The following is a 16788-nucleotide window of genomic DNA, read 5'->3' as shown; positions in this document are numbered from 1 at the left end:
GTAGTTTTAAATCAATCACAGGTACGGAGGAAGATGTACTGCGTCAATGAATACGCTCAACCATCGTACCATTGTGCATTCCAAGCTATCGTTCTGACAGCCTTATGTGTCAATTTTGTAGAGCAATGTATATCACATGCATAATACCCGAGAATTTTCAACTGAATTTAAAATTGCTTTTATTATTATTATAATTATTATTATTAGACTTTATTTAACTCGATAGACTGTTGAGCCGAAGGCTCTTCTCACACAGTGTCGAGATGCAAGAAATATACATATTACTGACAACGGGACATATAGTTGAATCACTTTTCCAAGCCTAAGTGTGTTAAAGTCGCGCGTTTAGTTATTAACTCAATTAACACCTAATATAAATGTTCAAGAAAGTCTCTAAATCTGCCACAGTGCGATACCTTCTGCTAACTCCTTTGAAGAAAGCAACTCCCTAGACAAGACAGTTATTTGTATCCGTTGTATTCTGCATGGAGATTTCCTGCTCCAGCGTAAAAGGAGGTTAAAGCTGCAAAGGTTTCTCCGGCTGACACCACTACCTATGCTGCGTATTCTCAGCCATATATACTAGTATATATATATATATATATATATATATATATATATATATTATATATATATATATATATATATATATATATATATATATCATGTATAGGATAAAGCCCAAGTACGAGGGCTCTTCTGGTATATAAAGTCCAACCCAACGATAAAATGTCGAGCCGCAGGCCGAGACATTTTATCGTAGGGTTGGACTTTATATACCAGAAGAGCCCGAGTACTAGGGTTTTATCCGACTTAAAAACTATCGCCCCTAACTGATATATTTTCGTTTTCAATGTGTTTACGTCAACCGTCCCCTTTGTCAATGTAACATGTTTAGGATATGAATTAAAACTTTATTTGTGAAATAGCCTTCAATGTAATGGAACATCCTATAAATGCCCTAGGGCACATTATATAAATGCCCTTGGGCACAGCAGATTTTGTGTTGCAGCTAGTTTCCGCTGTGTTACCAAATTTGAATATTAAAACGTACCAGATGTCTACAGAATATGACATGTTCACTTTTGATTGGACAGTACTTTACTATGGCGCTGTCATTCGTTCCGGAATCTGGTGACCAAGGCTTTATGAGTAAATAAAACACCCTGAATTGAGCACTCTGATTGGTCAATCAACAGTAGTTATTTATTTATTTATTTATTTATTTATTTATTTATTTATTTATTTATAACGCTCTGCTTTGCATCGAGCACTGTAATTTCCTACGAGGACATATCTGATACTGAGAGAGAGAGAGAGAGAGAGAGAGAGAGAGAGAGAGAGAGAGAGAGAGAGAGAGAAGAGAGAGAGAGAGAGAGAGAGAGAGAGAGAGAGAGAGAGAGAGAGAGTGTGTGTGTGTGTGTGTGTGTGTGTGTGTGTGTGTACGTCGATGTATGGCTACAGATATAAGTATGTATATATATTTATGTATGTATGTATGAATGTATGTATACGTATCAATACTTATGTGACAATACTTAACTTTAGCACGAAACCTTGAGTGATGTCATTTGAAACAGTGTTTTCATATGAAAGGAACTGGAACACGTACACAGCACTACCCATGATGCTATGGGTTCAATGACGCACGTTCTAAGCATTGCAATGAAACACAGCTTTTGCTGATCGACGGTTGAGTTGTCGGTTGAGAAGCTGGCAATCACGCAAATAGTGTTGAGCCAAATACTTAGGATATGCACGAGTCGTAGACACAGCACCACAAAATGTCGTATGCGAACAACTCCAGCAACTTCTCAACGAACGATGTCGACTTTCAAGTGAGAAAAATTTCTCTGAGCATGCAGATTCAAATTATGGTAATACTGTTTGTTGGGCTGATTGCAAACATAATTGGACTGGCACTCTTGATGCGCAACACGTTACCTAGGACATGCATGCCCATGTTTTTGGTAAAGGTACTGGCTTGGGTGGACACGCTATCGCTAAGTTGTTTTCTCCTAAGGGCAATTTTGTTGCCGATGCTCAAGCAGGTGGATCCGTACATGTTCTGTTACTTGAGCGTCTTCACCAATGGATTGCTCCCATTCGCATCGGGCTTCACAGCGACTCTGATGTCAATCGAGAGATGCCTAGCGCTGACGCTACCGATCTACTACCAGTCGCACGTCACCCGAAGAGCGACTATTTCAGCCGTTGTCCTGGCGATGACGCTGGTCGTGTTCATCAACGGTATGCCGTTCCTTGGTATCGGTTCGTTTCATGACACGGACGTCGACGGACAGGTCAATTGTAAATACATGTGGGTTCCGAAATCGAGCTCAGGTGAACTGGTACATTTTTCGATGTACATTGTGTGTGGCATGGCAATGGTGTTCATAACGGTGTTCTGCAACGTTGTTGTGATACGGGTACTTTACGGGATGAGAAACAAAGTACATCCGCTCTCGGTGAACGCACCTGGTAACCACCAAGACGGTAACAACAGCGCGGGGGACGCTGAAGGCAACCGGCAAAGGCTTGTTGATCACTCCCGTCAAGTCAGGTTCGCCAAGATGATGATTGTTATAGCAGTTGCCTTCACGGTATGTTGGTTGCCATGGATGGTAAGTGAAATTACTGTTTTGTTAAACTCTTTGACAGTGTTTAGTTTTGGTAAATCTACGCTTGTCTCAGTGTATGTCTGGAATATGCATCACCGACGACAAGAGGCAAAATGCAATACCAGACAAGATGTGTTCGATGCATTTTGTTCACGTCTACATTTCATTACTGCTCCTTCGGTACCTTAGCCTACATGTATAATGTAATGCGTACATTTGCTAGATTTACGAAAGTCAAACAGTTCTTACTACAGATAGGTTGCCGTCATAACGCATTGTTACGATGTGGTGGTACGTGTGAGTATGAATACGAGAGAGAGAGAGAGAGAGAGAGAGAGAGGAGAGAGAGAAGAGAGAGAGAGAGAGAGAGAGAGAGAGAGAGAGAGAGAGAGAGAGAGAGAGAGAGGGAGGGAGGGAGGGAGATAGACGTTGGCAGAGACAGAGAAATGTAGACAGACAGACAGAGAGGACAAAAGCAGACAGGGAGAGATAGATAACAGGAGGCGGAGACAAAATTTGTCCAAACTACGGAATCAAGTATTATTTACCCATATCAAAACAAATTTCTAACCACTTCGTGATGCATCAAACAAATGGTATTTCACTATGGAATAAGGGAGCCGTCGTTATTTACGACCTGGGCGGGGGTCGGAGGAATTTCATCGGAAACTCAGAAAATCCGAGTACCCCTTGCCAACCATGATGAATTTGAGTAATCCCCCTCTCTAACACAGACATTTTGACTGACCCCCCCCTTCGAAAAGTTAAATATCAAAACTTGTATTTGTAAAATTTACGAAAATAAAGAAATATTAAAGACATTTCGAATTCTGGTGTACCCTGCTAGATTATCATCGGTTATCTCATGACGGTTGAAAAAGGTGCAACCTAAAAAATGAAGTTTAAAGTCACAAGAAAATACAGATATAAAAGCTGACGCTATATACCAGTATCCAAACATACATTATCGTTTAATTTGAATGGGTATCATGACAGGGTCTTCACAAGGATATCTAACTGCGTAGAATTTGAAAGTACAGGGGAGAACATATAAGAGGCTGAGGGGGAAAGTGTCAGAAGGGGGTGTCCCCAATCCTGTGTGGAAAATTTTGAGAAGTTGATATGTGCAATGGTGCAGGCTGGTGCAATCTGAGAGGTGTTTCCCATCGTTTTTTACTAAGTAAGACTGTTAGAATGCCCAAAGGGGGAGAGCACGAGAGTGGGTGTCTCCCCTCTGGCATCGAAAATTTTGAGAAATTGATGTGTGTGATGGTGCAATCTGAAAGGTGTTTCAATTTATTTTCAACTCGCTAAGACGTTTTGAATATGACATTTTAATTACATTTTTTATTACATTTTTTGCATGATCAGTGTTTGAGTCACAATATTCAACAACCAAACAATGACAATACAATTTGTGAAAAAAGTTCTCAGTTTGCAAGGAAGACCAAAGAATATTGAAAATCTGCGACCTTTTTGTGTCATTACCAAAATCTAGATCTCACATTTCTCTAATTGATATTAGAGGACCATTGGTCAGAGTCAGCATTTTTTAATCCCTTTATTATTTGTTTGCGACCGCGCCAGCCGTCAAATTTCTCCAGCTGCCAGCTTCTAATGAAAAGCCTGAATACGGTATGGTTAAACGTCAAAATGGCTATTGAACTGAAGTCAATTAAAATATTATGTTTCTGTGATAACAATGGATGAACTCACTACAATTCAGTTTTTACGGGGTGTACCCCTCCCGCATAGAAAAATTAAGAAAGTAATGTGTGCAGTAGCACAATCTGAGAAGTGTTTCAATTTATTTTGCCCAAAAAAATTGAGTAACCCCTTCTTTCTCACCTCGTTTTGAGCAACCCCCTCGTAGTTTTCAATTTTTGAGTGACCCTCCCATTCCTCCGACCTCCCAGACCATAAATAATAACGGCCTCCTAAAATTAGTATTTGATGTTACAAGTGTTTTTAAAGACGAAGTAATGTCTTCATTTAAATCAGACTAATGATGATTGCTACTGATAAACACCCGCGGTTTAAAATTTGAAATGGGTTAATACAGCGTAGAAATGTCAAAAATAGTACATACAACATTAATTGAGGGAGAAGCGATGCCAGAATTTTCATAAGAAATTATAATTTAAGGTGGCGTTGTACGTAACTCAGTGCATTTTGCTCAAAATCACTTTTTGTGCAAATATTCATTCAATTTTTATCACTTTGTTAACCAAAGATTAAAATGTTGTTTGGTTTCACTTTTAAACATGACAAGCAGTCGTATAAGCTGGTTAGGAAAGAAATATATGCAAATGTATGCCGATCATCCGATGTCCTGACCCTTTTCCTCCCGTTTTCAATATATTAAAAGTATTAACTCAATTCTGGTCGGCTCAAATTTTGTGAAATTTTCACATTATGTACTCTAAACACTATAGAACAAAATGACAATTTTGTTTGGGGATAAATTCCTTATATTTTGAATGTAAGTCATTTCAATTCTTATCATCACGATTTTAATCATTTTTTTTGAATGTCAGACTTTCAAACCCTGCAAGAGAATAGATAAATAATTCAAAATAAAATTTTCGTTTTTTTCTACATATATATTGTAATCTCCAATGATATATATATATATAATATATATATATATATATATATATATATATATATATATATATATATATATATATAAGCTCATAAAGAAATATCAAGTTTTTTTATTAAAATTATTTTCATCATTAATACCAAAATTGATGTTTTCTACCCCAAATATATACCCTTCATCCTTCAAGTAAATTATTGCTAAGCTACAGAACTTTAAATTCTCTGCTCCTTGAAAATATACAGTATGAGGGGATTTTTATGTTGTCATTGATAAGAAATATTGCTTTGAAAAAATTGTGTTTGTTAAGTGCTACGCCACCTGCACCTGATTCTCTTTGAAGGTTTTACATTTTAGAAGTTCACACTGTTCACAGAAGTGCACAATATTTCAATGCCGGTCATAATAGTTTATTTGCATGAGAACAAACGCTGACTTTCACAGTTTGACTCAGCAAGTGTATTTTTATGTTTGACTGTTCAACTCCTTCACAGATCTGATATCTGGTGTTTGATTCGTAACATGCCTGAATACTTTGCAAGCATTCACAGATAATAAATTTTCCCTGCTTCATGGTGATAACGGCCAAAGGCTGGTATCTTATTATTTCGAAATACACCATTGCTGGTTGTGTTGAAACAATGACGGTACCAGTAGATGGGGAAGGGGGGGGGGACCGATGAAAGCATTAGTGGAACAAGATGATCTGCAGAAGGCTGGTTGCAACACAAAACAATGACGTCGCGACAAGGGTAACAAATTAACTATCGGACTTTTTGTGTAGCAGCTAGAAACAACGCAAGCACGGCGCGCCGTCCTTTGGAAATTTTCTCTTGATAAAATAAATCAAAGAAAGACTTACTCGGCCTCAAGTGACAAACTTCTGATACTGCAGGAGACACTCTTATGGGAAAGACTTTCCACAGAAGACAACTATGAAAACCATCTAAAACTATGATATATCTAGCTATAATAGATTTCCACCATCTTCATCAACGCATGTGTCACAAAAAGTTCTCCTCTACATAACACAGCAAAGCTATAGTGACCAATTGTGAATCAGTGCACGAGTAAAATAATGTAAAATCATTTTGGATACACTGTTTAATTCATTCTATCGGTTGCATCATTGTTGAGTTGGCGCTGAACAGAAATTGATTTTAGAGGGAGTAAGTGGGGCAGGGGGAACAGTCGGTAGCGTATGCCTGATTTCATAGTGACGTCATTACTGAGTGTTCGATGCAGGTACAGAATTAGGCTTGGTTGGATTTTTGCACTTCCAAACTTCTGTTTAAAACTATCTCAAACTGTCAAAAACACTGCACATAGAAATACATAGAAATCATGTCACCGTGGAGACCGTTGAAACAGCTGCTATGTTGAACTCTTGGCCAAACATGAGAAACTTTGCCGATAACAATAATTATTTTGAAAGGCTATCATTGACTTTTTAAAGAGAAAAGTCATCCCTATAGAAGCTTTCGGACAAGCGTTTTAATAGTAGATCATGTTTTGAATAGATTAGAAACTTAGCTTTTTCATAGTAGCAAACGCGGCATTGCCGATGTCTGGATTTTTTACAATATCTAAAAGGCGTGGCTTCAATATCATTTATACTATAGATTTCAATTAAAGATAAAATAATTTATCCAATCATAAAAATCAATTCAGCCTAGCTCGTTATATGATCACACAACTAAACTTTAGTGTGACAATTAAATTAACACGATTGGAACTAATTTGGGATAATTGGATCTTCATATTTTTCAAATTTCTCAAAAATGTTAGGTGCCCTTTAGTTGAATGTCCTCAATGTTACAAATTACTCATAAAAACAAATGTGTAACGTAAAAAGAAAAGCAGATGAGCTGTCATTTGCAGATTTTAAAGACATTACTTCACCATCCAATTATCCAAAATTAGTTCCAATCGTGTAAATTACTTATTTATTACTGACGCATTACAAAACCATCGCGTTGATTTCCCATTTTCATTCATGAAGTTTTGGTCAAGTAGTAAAACACACTTAATGTCCGTTTTGTATGCAAATCCACATGTTATTTAGATCCCGGTGCATTTTGATTAATGATGTCGCATTCACTGTAGTGCCAATGACCGCTAGGTATGTGAACCTTTATGTAAAATAGTTTTGAAAGATGGAGGATTGAGTAAATTCCGTAACAGCCATAAGAAATTAAATGGGCAAGTCGTCCTTACGACCAAGAGACAAAAGTTGAAAGGTATCGGACCTGTGATTTAAGAAAAAGGTAATATTTGGACCAAACCTAAGAAAAGTGTCACTAAGAACTTACATATGTAGGTTTCATTATCATTTGGACAAATCCATGTCATACCTATGGGCTTAGAGGGCAATTGTGAGAGCCATTTGACGAGTGCTTAAAACGGAGATGAGTTCTCACCAGAAAACAGTGGCAAACTTCTAAAATGTACAAATATGCAAATTACCCGCATTCCTGGAAACCAAATTTAAAGCGAACTTGAAAACCATCATTTAAAGGGAATTTTTAGAATTTATGTGGACTCATTATTGTACACTTTTACTCCATTGTACAAGATGCCATTCATCGATAGATATTTATATCATCTGGCAACACCTTTCACATTTCTTTCGGTTGTTTTATATGTAATAGGCATTACAAATTTGTCGGACGGGTGGGGGATGGACAACATACAGACAGACTTAATGAGTACTTTTGGCACACAAGAGCTAAAGATTAGACAAACGAGGTAAAACTATTAAACTCAGCTTTTAAAATATTCGTCTTTAAAGGTATACTGTCACTTATTCCAATTTTGCACAAGGAACGCCCCTTTGACCATATATGGGCATATTTAGATTACAGGTGACCGCATACCTTTAAAGGAAAACAACAATCGTAGCAATAAAAGCTAGTATACGAATGTTTAGATAGTATGTCAAATATAAACAATGAAGGGTAACTAAAATCTCATCGTGGACGGTAACGTTTTTATGAGTAACTCCATCAATAGATAAAATCTATCGATGTTTTAGGGGATTTTTGCGACAGCATTCCTAGAGGGACGGTTGTATTCATCGTTTTGCGTCTGGTTGCTGTCGATGTCTTGGATTTCGTCGGCGCTACTCTCGAAATTCCTCGAACTCCGGAGATAATGGAAAGAAGATGAGGATCTTTGTCTCCGTCCATGTGTCAAAATTGGTATGCCTAATCAGGTTTAAAATAGTATGCACTTGAACATCTTTTGCAACAGTGATATCATTTACCCAATAAAATTCTGTTCTATGTCATGGTGATACGAAGCTTTCAACATCCATTCGTCTTTAGCCTTTGAGAGACACAGTCATACCGAAAGAGGCAGAGAGACAGGGGGAGGGAGGGAGAGAGAAGAGAGAGATTTGGAAAGGGATAAAAGTGTAGAAAGGAAAGAGGGGGTAAGGGAAGGGAGAGAAAGAGGGGCGAGAGGAGAGTGAGAGGGGAGAATAAGGAGACAAACAACTATGAAAAGACGTAATTATCAATTTTTTAGAATATGAAAGTTTTGGGAAAAAACACTGCATGGTACAATTTTGTTATATTCTGGTAACATTGAGATATTTATGATGGGCACAACATACACTTGCGCACGTTGCCTCTTCGTGAGATTGTACGGTGCGCTTAAACGTAAAAATGAACTCTGCACAATCGAAGCATGGCAAGTTCTTTCATTTTGTATGCGACGATAATGCTGAATAACACGCAAATCGTGTACAATACAATTGCTGTCTGATGTTCGCTAACGGCAACATAGTAGTTTAAGGTAGTATGCACCTCGAAAGTGAAAGACTTGAACTTTCGCTCTAAATTTCCTCCAGGGATATTTCAATCATTCTCTTTCAAAATCGAGAATAACCAGATATGAACTGAAAATGCTCACGTGTTTCATTATAATTGCAGTTATGTGTAAATTTGAACATTTGGCACATGTTTGCAACTTCATTGAAAGTATTATGATCAACATAATGAACAATATTCACCGCCGATTAAGTCTAAAGATCATGAAGTAAACAAATACGTAATCAGCTAGAACAAAAATACCTTCTTTGACTGCTTTCATTGTACCATCACTTTATATAGCAAGTGTAATTACCTTTGGCAAAGTCCTTCAAGCCATATATGCCAAACTGTGAAAGCTCATTAGATATGCAAATTATAAATTAGCTGACATGAAAATGTGAAATGACTTTCGATATTGTTTAAACCTGGTATAATCATCAATGTACATAGCATGTTTTGCCAACTTTGATCAAGTAAATCCCAGTATATATCCCTAATTAGAAAAGATCATTGAAAATGAAAAATTAGGATTGGCTGAAGGAAAAATGCTTAATGACTTTCAATAATGTTGTATCATAGTATCTTTAATGTATATAGCAAGTTTCATCCACTTAGGTCCAGTCAATTCAGATATATATCCTTAATGAACAAAGTTCATTAAATATGTAAATTAGGAATTGGCTGAAGTAAAAATACTTAATGATTTTCAATAATGTTGTATCATAGTATTTCCAATACACGTAGCAAGTTTTGTCAACTTTGGTCGAGTCAATTCAGATATATATCCCTAATTAGGAAAGTTCATTAAATATGCAAATTAGGAATTGGCTGAAGAGAAAATGCTTAAAGACTTTCAATAATATTTTATTATAGTGTCTTAATGTACATAACAAGTTTCATCAATTTTGGTCCAGTCACTTCAGATATATATCCCTAATTAGCAAAGTTCATTAAATATGTAAATTAGGAATTGACTGAAGTAAATGCTGATATATGTTGTATCATAATATCTCAAATACATGTAGAAAGTTTTGTCAACTTGGTCTAGTCAATTCAGATAAATATCCCTAATTAGGAAAGTTCATTAAATATGCGAATTAGGAATTGGCTGAAGAGAAAATGCTAAATGACTTTGAATAATATTGTATCATAGTATCTTCAATACATGTTGCAAGTTTGGTCAATTTCGATCTTGTCAAATCAGATATATATTCCTAATTAGGAAAGTTCATTAAATATGCAAATTAGCAATAACTTTCATGTCACCCCTTAATGGTTCCCACTGCTGATATATCTTGGTGTGATCAACATTTGCAGCAAATCTCATCAAATTGTGTGCAGTTGTTTTTAATGTATATCAGTTTTTTCTAAAATCATTAATTATGCAAATGAGCAAAAAGTATGCAAGCCACACCCACCAAAAACTAATCAGTTCTTGCCATTTGCTAACTGAATCTATGTACCAGATTTGATTCTGATCTGATCAGCCATTTTTGAGATATCGGACCAACAGACAGACAGACAGACAGACAGACAGACAGACAGACAGACAGACAGACAGACAGACAGACAGACATCGCTGTGACATATGCTCACGTGTGTGAACACGTGAGCAAAACATAGGGGGGTCACCATACAAATTTTGGTGCTGGAGAAACAAATTACCCAAGATTTACCGATATTTGAAATTCAAAATGGCCGCCATTTCTGTGTTCACTCTATGGAGAAAAATAAAAATTTTCGAAATGCGAAAAACTAAGCCGGTGAAAAGTTTTCTTTTACCAAGAGCTTTAAAATGAACCCGCACATGTGGTATATCAGAAGAAAATTGTAAACGTTTGAGAGTCCGAATGTCTGTCCCCGAGGTGCGTGCTACCTTAACAGGGAGTGATTTCATCCAGCTGTCATGTAAACGATATAAACTTCATAATGTGACCTCTATATGACATTTATATTGTTAGTTAATAAAACATTTTTTTAATTAAAAACAATAAATTCTAACTTTTAGATAAATCGCCTGAAAGACACATCATCCATTCCCGATTGTATTGAAACAGGTGGTAATGACGACCTGTCTGTATTTGCTTTTCAACGAAGAGCAAAATAAGTAATTGCGCCGACGACGTTCTCGATGTTTGTTCTCCTCTGATAATCAACAGACAACATCGACACAACGATCCCTCCATGCCGCTACGAACAAGACATATCCTCGTGAGGAAGTATTTACGTAAATTAACATTTCCCACCTTTCGACAATTGTCATTTAAAGATCAAGCTGTGAAAAACTACAAAGCTGATTCCATAATATCTTTTAAGTTTAATCGAGATTACTTTCCTTCGATTAGAATGATTAATCGTAAATGATACATTTCTTAATGCCATATCATCATCGTTGCTAGGTGACAAAAGTACCCGTAAATCACACAATTGGCTATGAGGTTGACCATACAATGTTAGTCCCATCAATATATCGTTCTCAGCGCACCACCAGGCTTTCTGCAAGTCGACGAATTGTTTTTGTATGAGCAAGGTGTTTTATAACAACTGTTTGCACATGTTTTACAAGTGCCTAAATGTTTCAGTCTGGGTAAGTTCAAATCTCTTGCGACAATCGCATTATTGGGTAAGTCGTACAGTAAGCTGAACGCAAGAGCTATAGCCGAACAAAACAGGATATTAAAATTCGCCATATTACATTTACCTAAACTAAAAAATTAAACATTGAACAGACATACGTACATCCGAAGAAATCGCTATAAATACAGACATTTGAATAGCAGTGTCGAGCCAACTCCAGAGTAGCAGACAGCATGATTCTTATTTGTGTCGGTTTCATTGTCAACAGTAAATAGATTTGTCGAAAATATTTTATGATTTTCCACCTGCAGTTTTAGCGTACACCAGCACATCATTTTTACTGGATGCCATTGTTTTCAACTTTGAAATAAAACCTTCAGATTTCAGGGAATTAGTGAATTTTATAATGTATTGCCTGACCCATTGTCCAGCATTCTGTCGTTCCCTGTCGCTCAGTTTAGTTCGGTAAGGGATGAATCACCTGATATTTTTAGAAGTATCCAAACGGTAATACAATTATGATAGGTGAAAATTGCAATAACGAAAATCAGCTACTTTTTCTATAATTAATATAGGGTCACCAGTATAGGCGTGATCCACCAACGTTTAAAATCTAGCAAATCTTGGAAAGCAAAGAAAACTAATCACTAATTGTTTTTTTAAATTTCTTTTTTGGTTCTTACTACATTAAACATATTGAAACACCCAAGTTCAGATCATACTGTTGACTCGATGGTTTTATTTATCGTGTCTAAAACCGGGGTAGAATATATGCATGGTTACCCATTCATTCAATATCTTTCAACATGTCAAATAATAAAAGTAGTATCTCGTATCAAACAAAATACATGAAAAATGGCCCACTTTGTCCCTTTAACAAAGCAACAATAAAATTCAGGGTTCACTTAGCAAATTTTGTTACAGACAAGAAAATCTTTCAATATATAGCGATATTTGAAGTTCAAAATGGCTGTTGATGTAACTGGAGGATTGTTATCGTCATTCTATTCTCCTACAGTGTGGGAACATTTCTTTTATTACTGACCTCAATTTAGGGGTTTCTGGATGAATAGTGACCCACGTTTAGGGATTTTTTCATGAAAAAAGTGATCCATTTGGGTGACATACGACCGTAAAGTACCCCGGATTTGGTGCCCTCTAACAGACTTATACGAGATCGCATCATGTCAAGCTTAAAATCATCATGTTTCCATGATTGACAAATCGGAATACGGCAGCATTTTACAAGTGGTATAGCCACAAACTGATGACGTCAAATCTCCGTACACAATACAAATTGCCATAATTACAAGACGTCTTGTTTTGTGTGCGGCGAATTGACGTCATCAATTTGTGGTATACCACTTGTAAAATGATGCCGGGAGAAGACTGAAGCACAAGGAAATTATGAAATGTATGATGCAGGAAAATAGCATATTTTGCATAATAGAAATTATTTACAAGGATATGACTTTTTAAACAAGTCCTAGCGCTTTTGTATGAAAATCCTTACGGCTTTTATGTACAGAACATATTATTCAAGTGAGTGAAAAGAGTTATTTATAAATACTTGTCCTATTTTCTTCGACCCGCGGTTGTAGCCAGAACCTTAAGCATGCATCTTTTTCATCTTACCATCTATTATCCGTTAACTTGTGACGAAGTCCGTGTCATTTTCGTCCAAGTAACTCAAATCAAAACGCCAAAAAAGTCTTTTAAATGCCGTAAGAGCCAACACTCAAGCTGGTAAAGTGTATTTGGTATACTTCGCGCCATTGGACTTTCACAAAGAAATACTGCAGCCAAAAGTTAAGTTCTGTGGTACTCACCTTGCTTAACTTTCATATTGAGAAACTGAAACACCTTGAAAATATTTGCTATCCATGCTGGCAAGGGATATACTCTGACGTCACTGACTGTCCATGCGACGGCGGTATAGGGCAGGATTTATGGGATTTAAACCATATACAGTAGAGTAACTATGTTTGAACCGAAAGAGGCGTGAAAATATCCATCGCTTTTGAATAAGACATGTTGTAACACCTTTGGCACGCAAACCATCTGTTGCACATTGCCTTAAAAAGAATTGGGCCAATCAGAAACAAGTAAGCAGTGCCATTTAAATTCCCTTCTAGTCAGCCGAAATACTGAGAAGACCTAAATTAGCACGTTGAAGATGCACGTCTCTGGAAGACAAACACAAATGATAATATAACAAGCAAAGCGTTGTCCAATCAAAAGCGATCACGCGATATCCCATAGACGGCTGTAATTTCAATATTCAAATTTTAACACAGAAGCCGAACACGTACTTGATTGCGTTGGCACAAACACATGGTTTTGCCCCAGGGTTTTGATTGGATGTTCCATTTGACCCGTAGGTGACTTGAAAGTCAAAATTTAATTTATGTGCTAAAATATTACATTGTCGAACGAAACAATCCAGTAATGTTTTTTTATCCTACACACTTAACGTGCAACGACTTTCACATAATATATATAATAGGTAGAACAAAGTAAGAAAGACCAACCCCCTGACGTACCACGGACAACGACCTAGATATCTGGCGAATAAATCTTTTATATAATATCACATAATCATAAGCTACTTGTCACTTTGTATTTTATGAAACAGATGGGCACAGAATAAGGCTAAACGTAATCAAATCACTCTTAAATCTTTCAAGCTACCTTTAGGATATCCATAATTAAGCTCTATTGCGTGTATTCGTGACGCTTGGCATCTGATTAAGCAAAAGTTACTTGAAAATTTGATTGATTTAACTTAATTCTTTCGGCAATGAAAAACTGAAGAAACTTATCGTATTTCACGTCAGCTTCGCAACACCGTTCCGGAACTGAGTTGAGCTCAGAAGAAATTCTGTTTAGGTAACATTTTCGTGGCTGCGGAGGCACCAAAAAGTCTTATATGTGCCATGAAAAATGATGAAAATCGTTTGCAGCCTTTGTAACAGCAATGATTTAAGGAATATCCCAGAGCGCACACTGTCCAAGTGAAATTAAGATTGACGTGAGCATTCAACCGAAAGGGTGTTCTATTTCTGTGTGTTGATCATGCTAAGGTTTGAACCATTATGACTTTAAAGGGGTTAAAGTGATGAAAGTAGACAATTTAAAAATATATATTACACGTTGTCACTTTCATAATACTGATCATTGGAACTGGAAATTGACTTTCTGTTCTGAAATATTGCAGAATTCCTCTCTATTTTTAAATAAAACTTTAGACATCTAGAAGTTGCATTTCAACATTTCAGCCAACGTTGACCTTTTTAAATTTTCACAAGCTTAACTCTTTATTTGTTCGAATTTGTTTTAACAAGGTAACCTTTAATATGTCAATCGTAATGTTTATCTGTGCCTCCCTGGCCTATAATAACCTAATATGTGTACATTGTTCGATGTGTTGGAAATAATTCTCCCTACCTGAAAGCCAAACCAGGTGAGTCTTTTCATACAATCGTTGATCAGTTTTAAACGGTTCGAATATGTCAGGTCGGCCTAGATCATCCCGGTTGAAACCAGCTCGGCCTGACCGGAAATCGGCTTGACCAAATGCAAACTCAACTGCTGCCGGATACTTGGTCGAAAACCATCTTACACTAAAGAAATGTATTTCAGATTAATTCGCAGTCTTCTTCAACCTTTACTGAGGATTAAGTGAAAGTTAGAACGGGAGATTTTAACAATGTTGTTCTGGTTGCGGACCGTAGGTAACCAAAAAGACATTAATCCGGTCACTAAGGCAACATCTTTGACCTTATATGACGGAATCGTGTGAAAAGAAAAATGTTCGAGAAAGTTCGAGTATAAAAGGAAAGGTCCATCATGTTCAGGTTGAAGGAGGGGGGGGGGGGGGGCGCTTGTAGGCTGTGCTGATTATTTTAATGTACGCACTGATATGACAGTACCTGCAAGTTTGAACACTCCTACGAGAAATTAGACTGTGTACATAATTTTAATTCGACCAAAACCGACTTTACATCAATTCTTACGCTGTCGTAGATATTCAGACTTCAGACGAATACTCACTGGAAATGAAAAAAAAAGCAGTTTAATAAACTGACCGTTCAAGTTGTCTTTGCTTTTCATAACGGAACTGAGCAATTAGCTTACCTGTCTTAAAACTTCGAATTGTTGTAAAACCAAAGAACGGAGATGACGTCATTTCAAATGACGGATAAACTCGAATGTCACTTCAAAGGTCACGTTTATAAATCATTTAAGTAGTGACTCACTCAACTAACGGTGCAAAGATTTTTTTTTGAGAGCAATGATAAAATTGGATGATAGTTCACTGATAACAAAGTGCAAAAGACGCTACTTTTGGGGCTTTGTCAATCGTTCTCGTCCTTGCACTACATATGGAAAAGAAGCATCAAGTTAATTACCATCAGGGTTGCAGGGATAAGGAACATGGGAGTTATTAGCGACTGGCGCACTATGCCAAAGAGACAGTGATTAAAAAAAGGGGAGGGGTTAACATAACTCTCGGAGAAAGCCGGCGACTCGAAAAAGCTGAACTGCGCCGACGGCGGCTTGCTTAACATTTGGGCACAAATTCAACAAACAAATATTTTGTTGTAGGTTCTAGCTTGACTACCGACTTTCCTAGTTCCTCGGGTTTCATGATATCTGGCTCTTATCGACATTGTTTATAAAATATTAACAAAAAACGGTCTTGTACCCCGTATGTATAGGTCGTACCATTCTAAGTTTTGCGAAGGCGTTCAGTATCTCATTTATACCGTCGACCAACTTCCGAGGTTCCGTTTGGCCGACGATGTTGAACGTTCAGAGTTCAGGTGGAACGTGCCTCGGGGACAAATATTCGTACTCTCAAACTTTTACATTTTTGTATGATCTACCACTGATGAGGTTCATTTTAAAGCTAATTATTAAATGGATTAAGAAAACTTTTCTTAGTTTTTCGAAAATCGAAAATGTAACATTTCTCCATAGACATAGCAACGGGGTGGCGGCCACTTTGAATTTCAAATATCGGGAAATGCTCAGTAATTTGTTCCTGGCCAGAGTATGATTGAAAGTTTCCCGGGGAAAGTATGGGCAAAATTTCATATAAATCTTTCACTCATGCGGTGCATACTACCTTGATTGCTCACACAGTCTGCCGATACAACACTAACAGAAT

General features: G+C 37.0%; 1 protein-coding gene across 1 annotated transcript in view; it reads left to right on the top strand.

The window, feature by feature from the left end:
- Window positions 1-2039: 2039 nt before the first annotated feature.
- Window positions 2040-16788, top strand: part of LOC139141638 (oxytocin receptor-like) — a 59221-nt gene continuing 44472 nt past the window's right edge. Inside the window, exon 1 of the mRNA XM_070711228.1 lies at window positions 2040-2624. Within this exon, the coding sequence (XP_070567329.1) occupies window positions 2040-2624 (585 nt within the window). The remainder of the gene's footprint in view (window positions 2625-16788) is intronic.

Source organism: Ptychodera flava, chromosome 10 (assembly GCF_041260155.1).
Source record: "Ptychodera flava strain L36383 chromosome 10, AS_Pfla_20210202, whole genome shotgun sequence".
NCBI classification, from domain to species: domain Eukaryota; kingdom Metazoa; phylum Hemichordata; class Enteropneusta; family Ptychoderidae; genus Ptychodera; species Ptychodera flava.
Note: the sequence above shows the minus strand (reverse complement) of the source record. Positions and strands in the feature narration are given on the sequence as shown.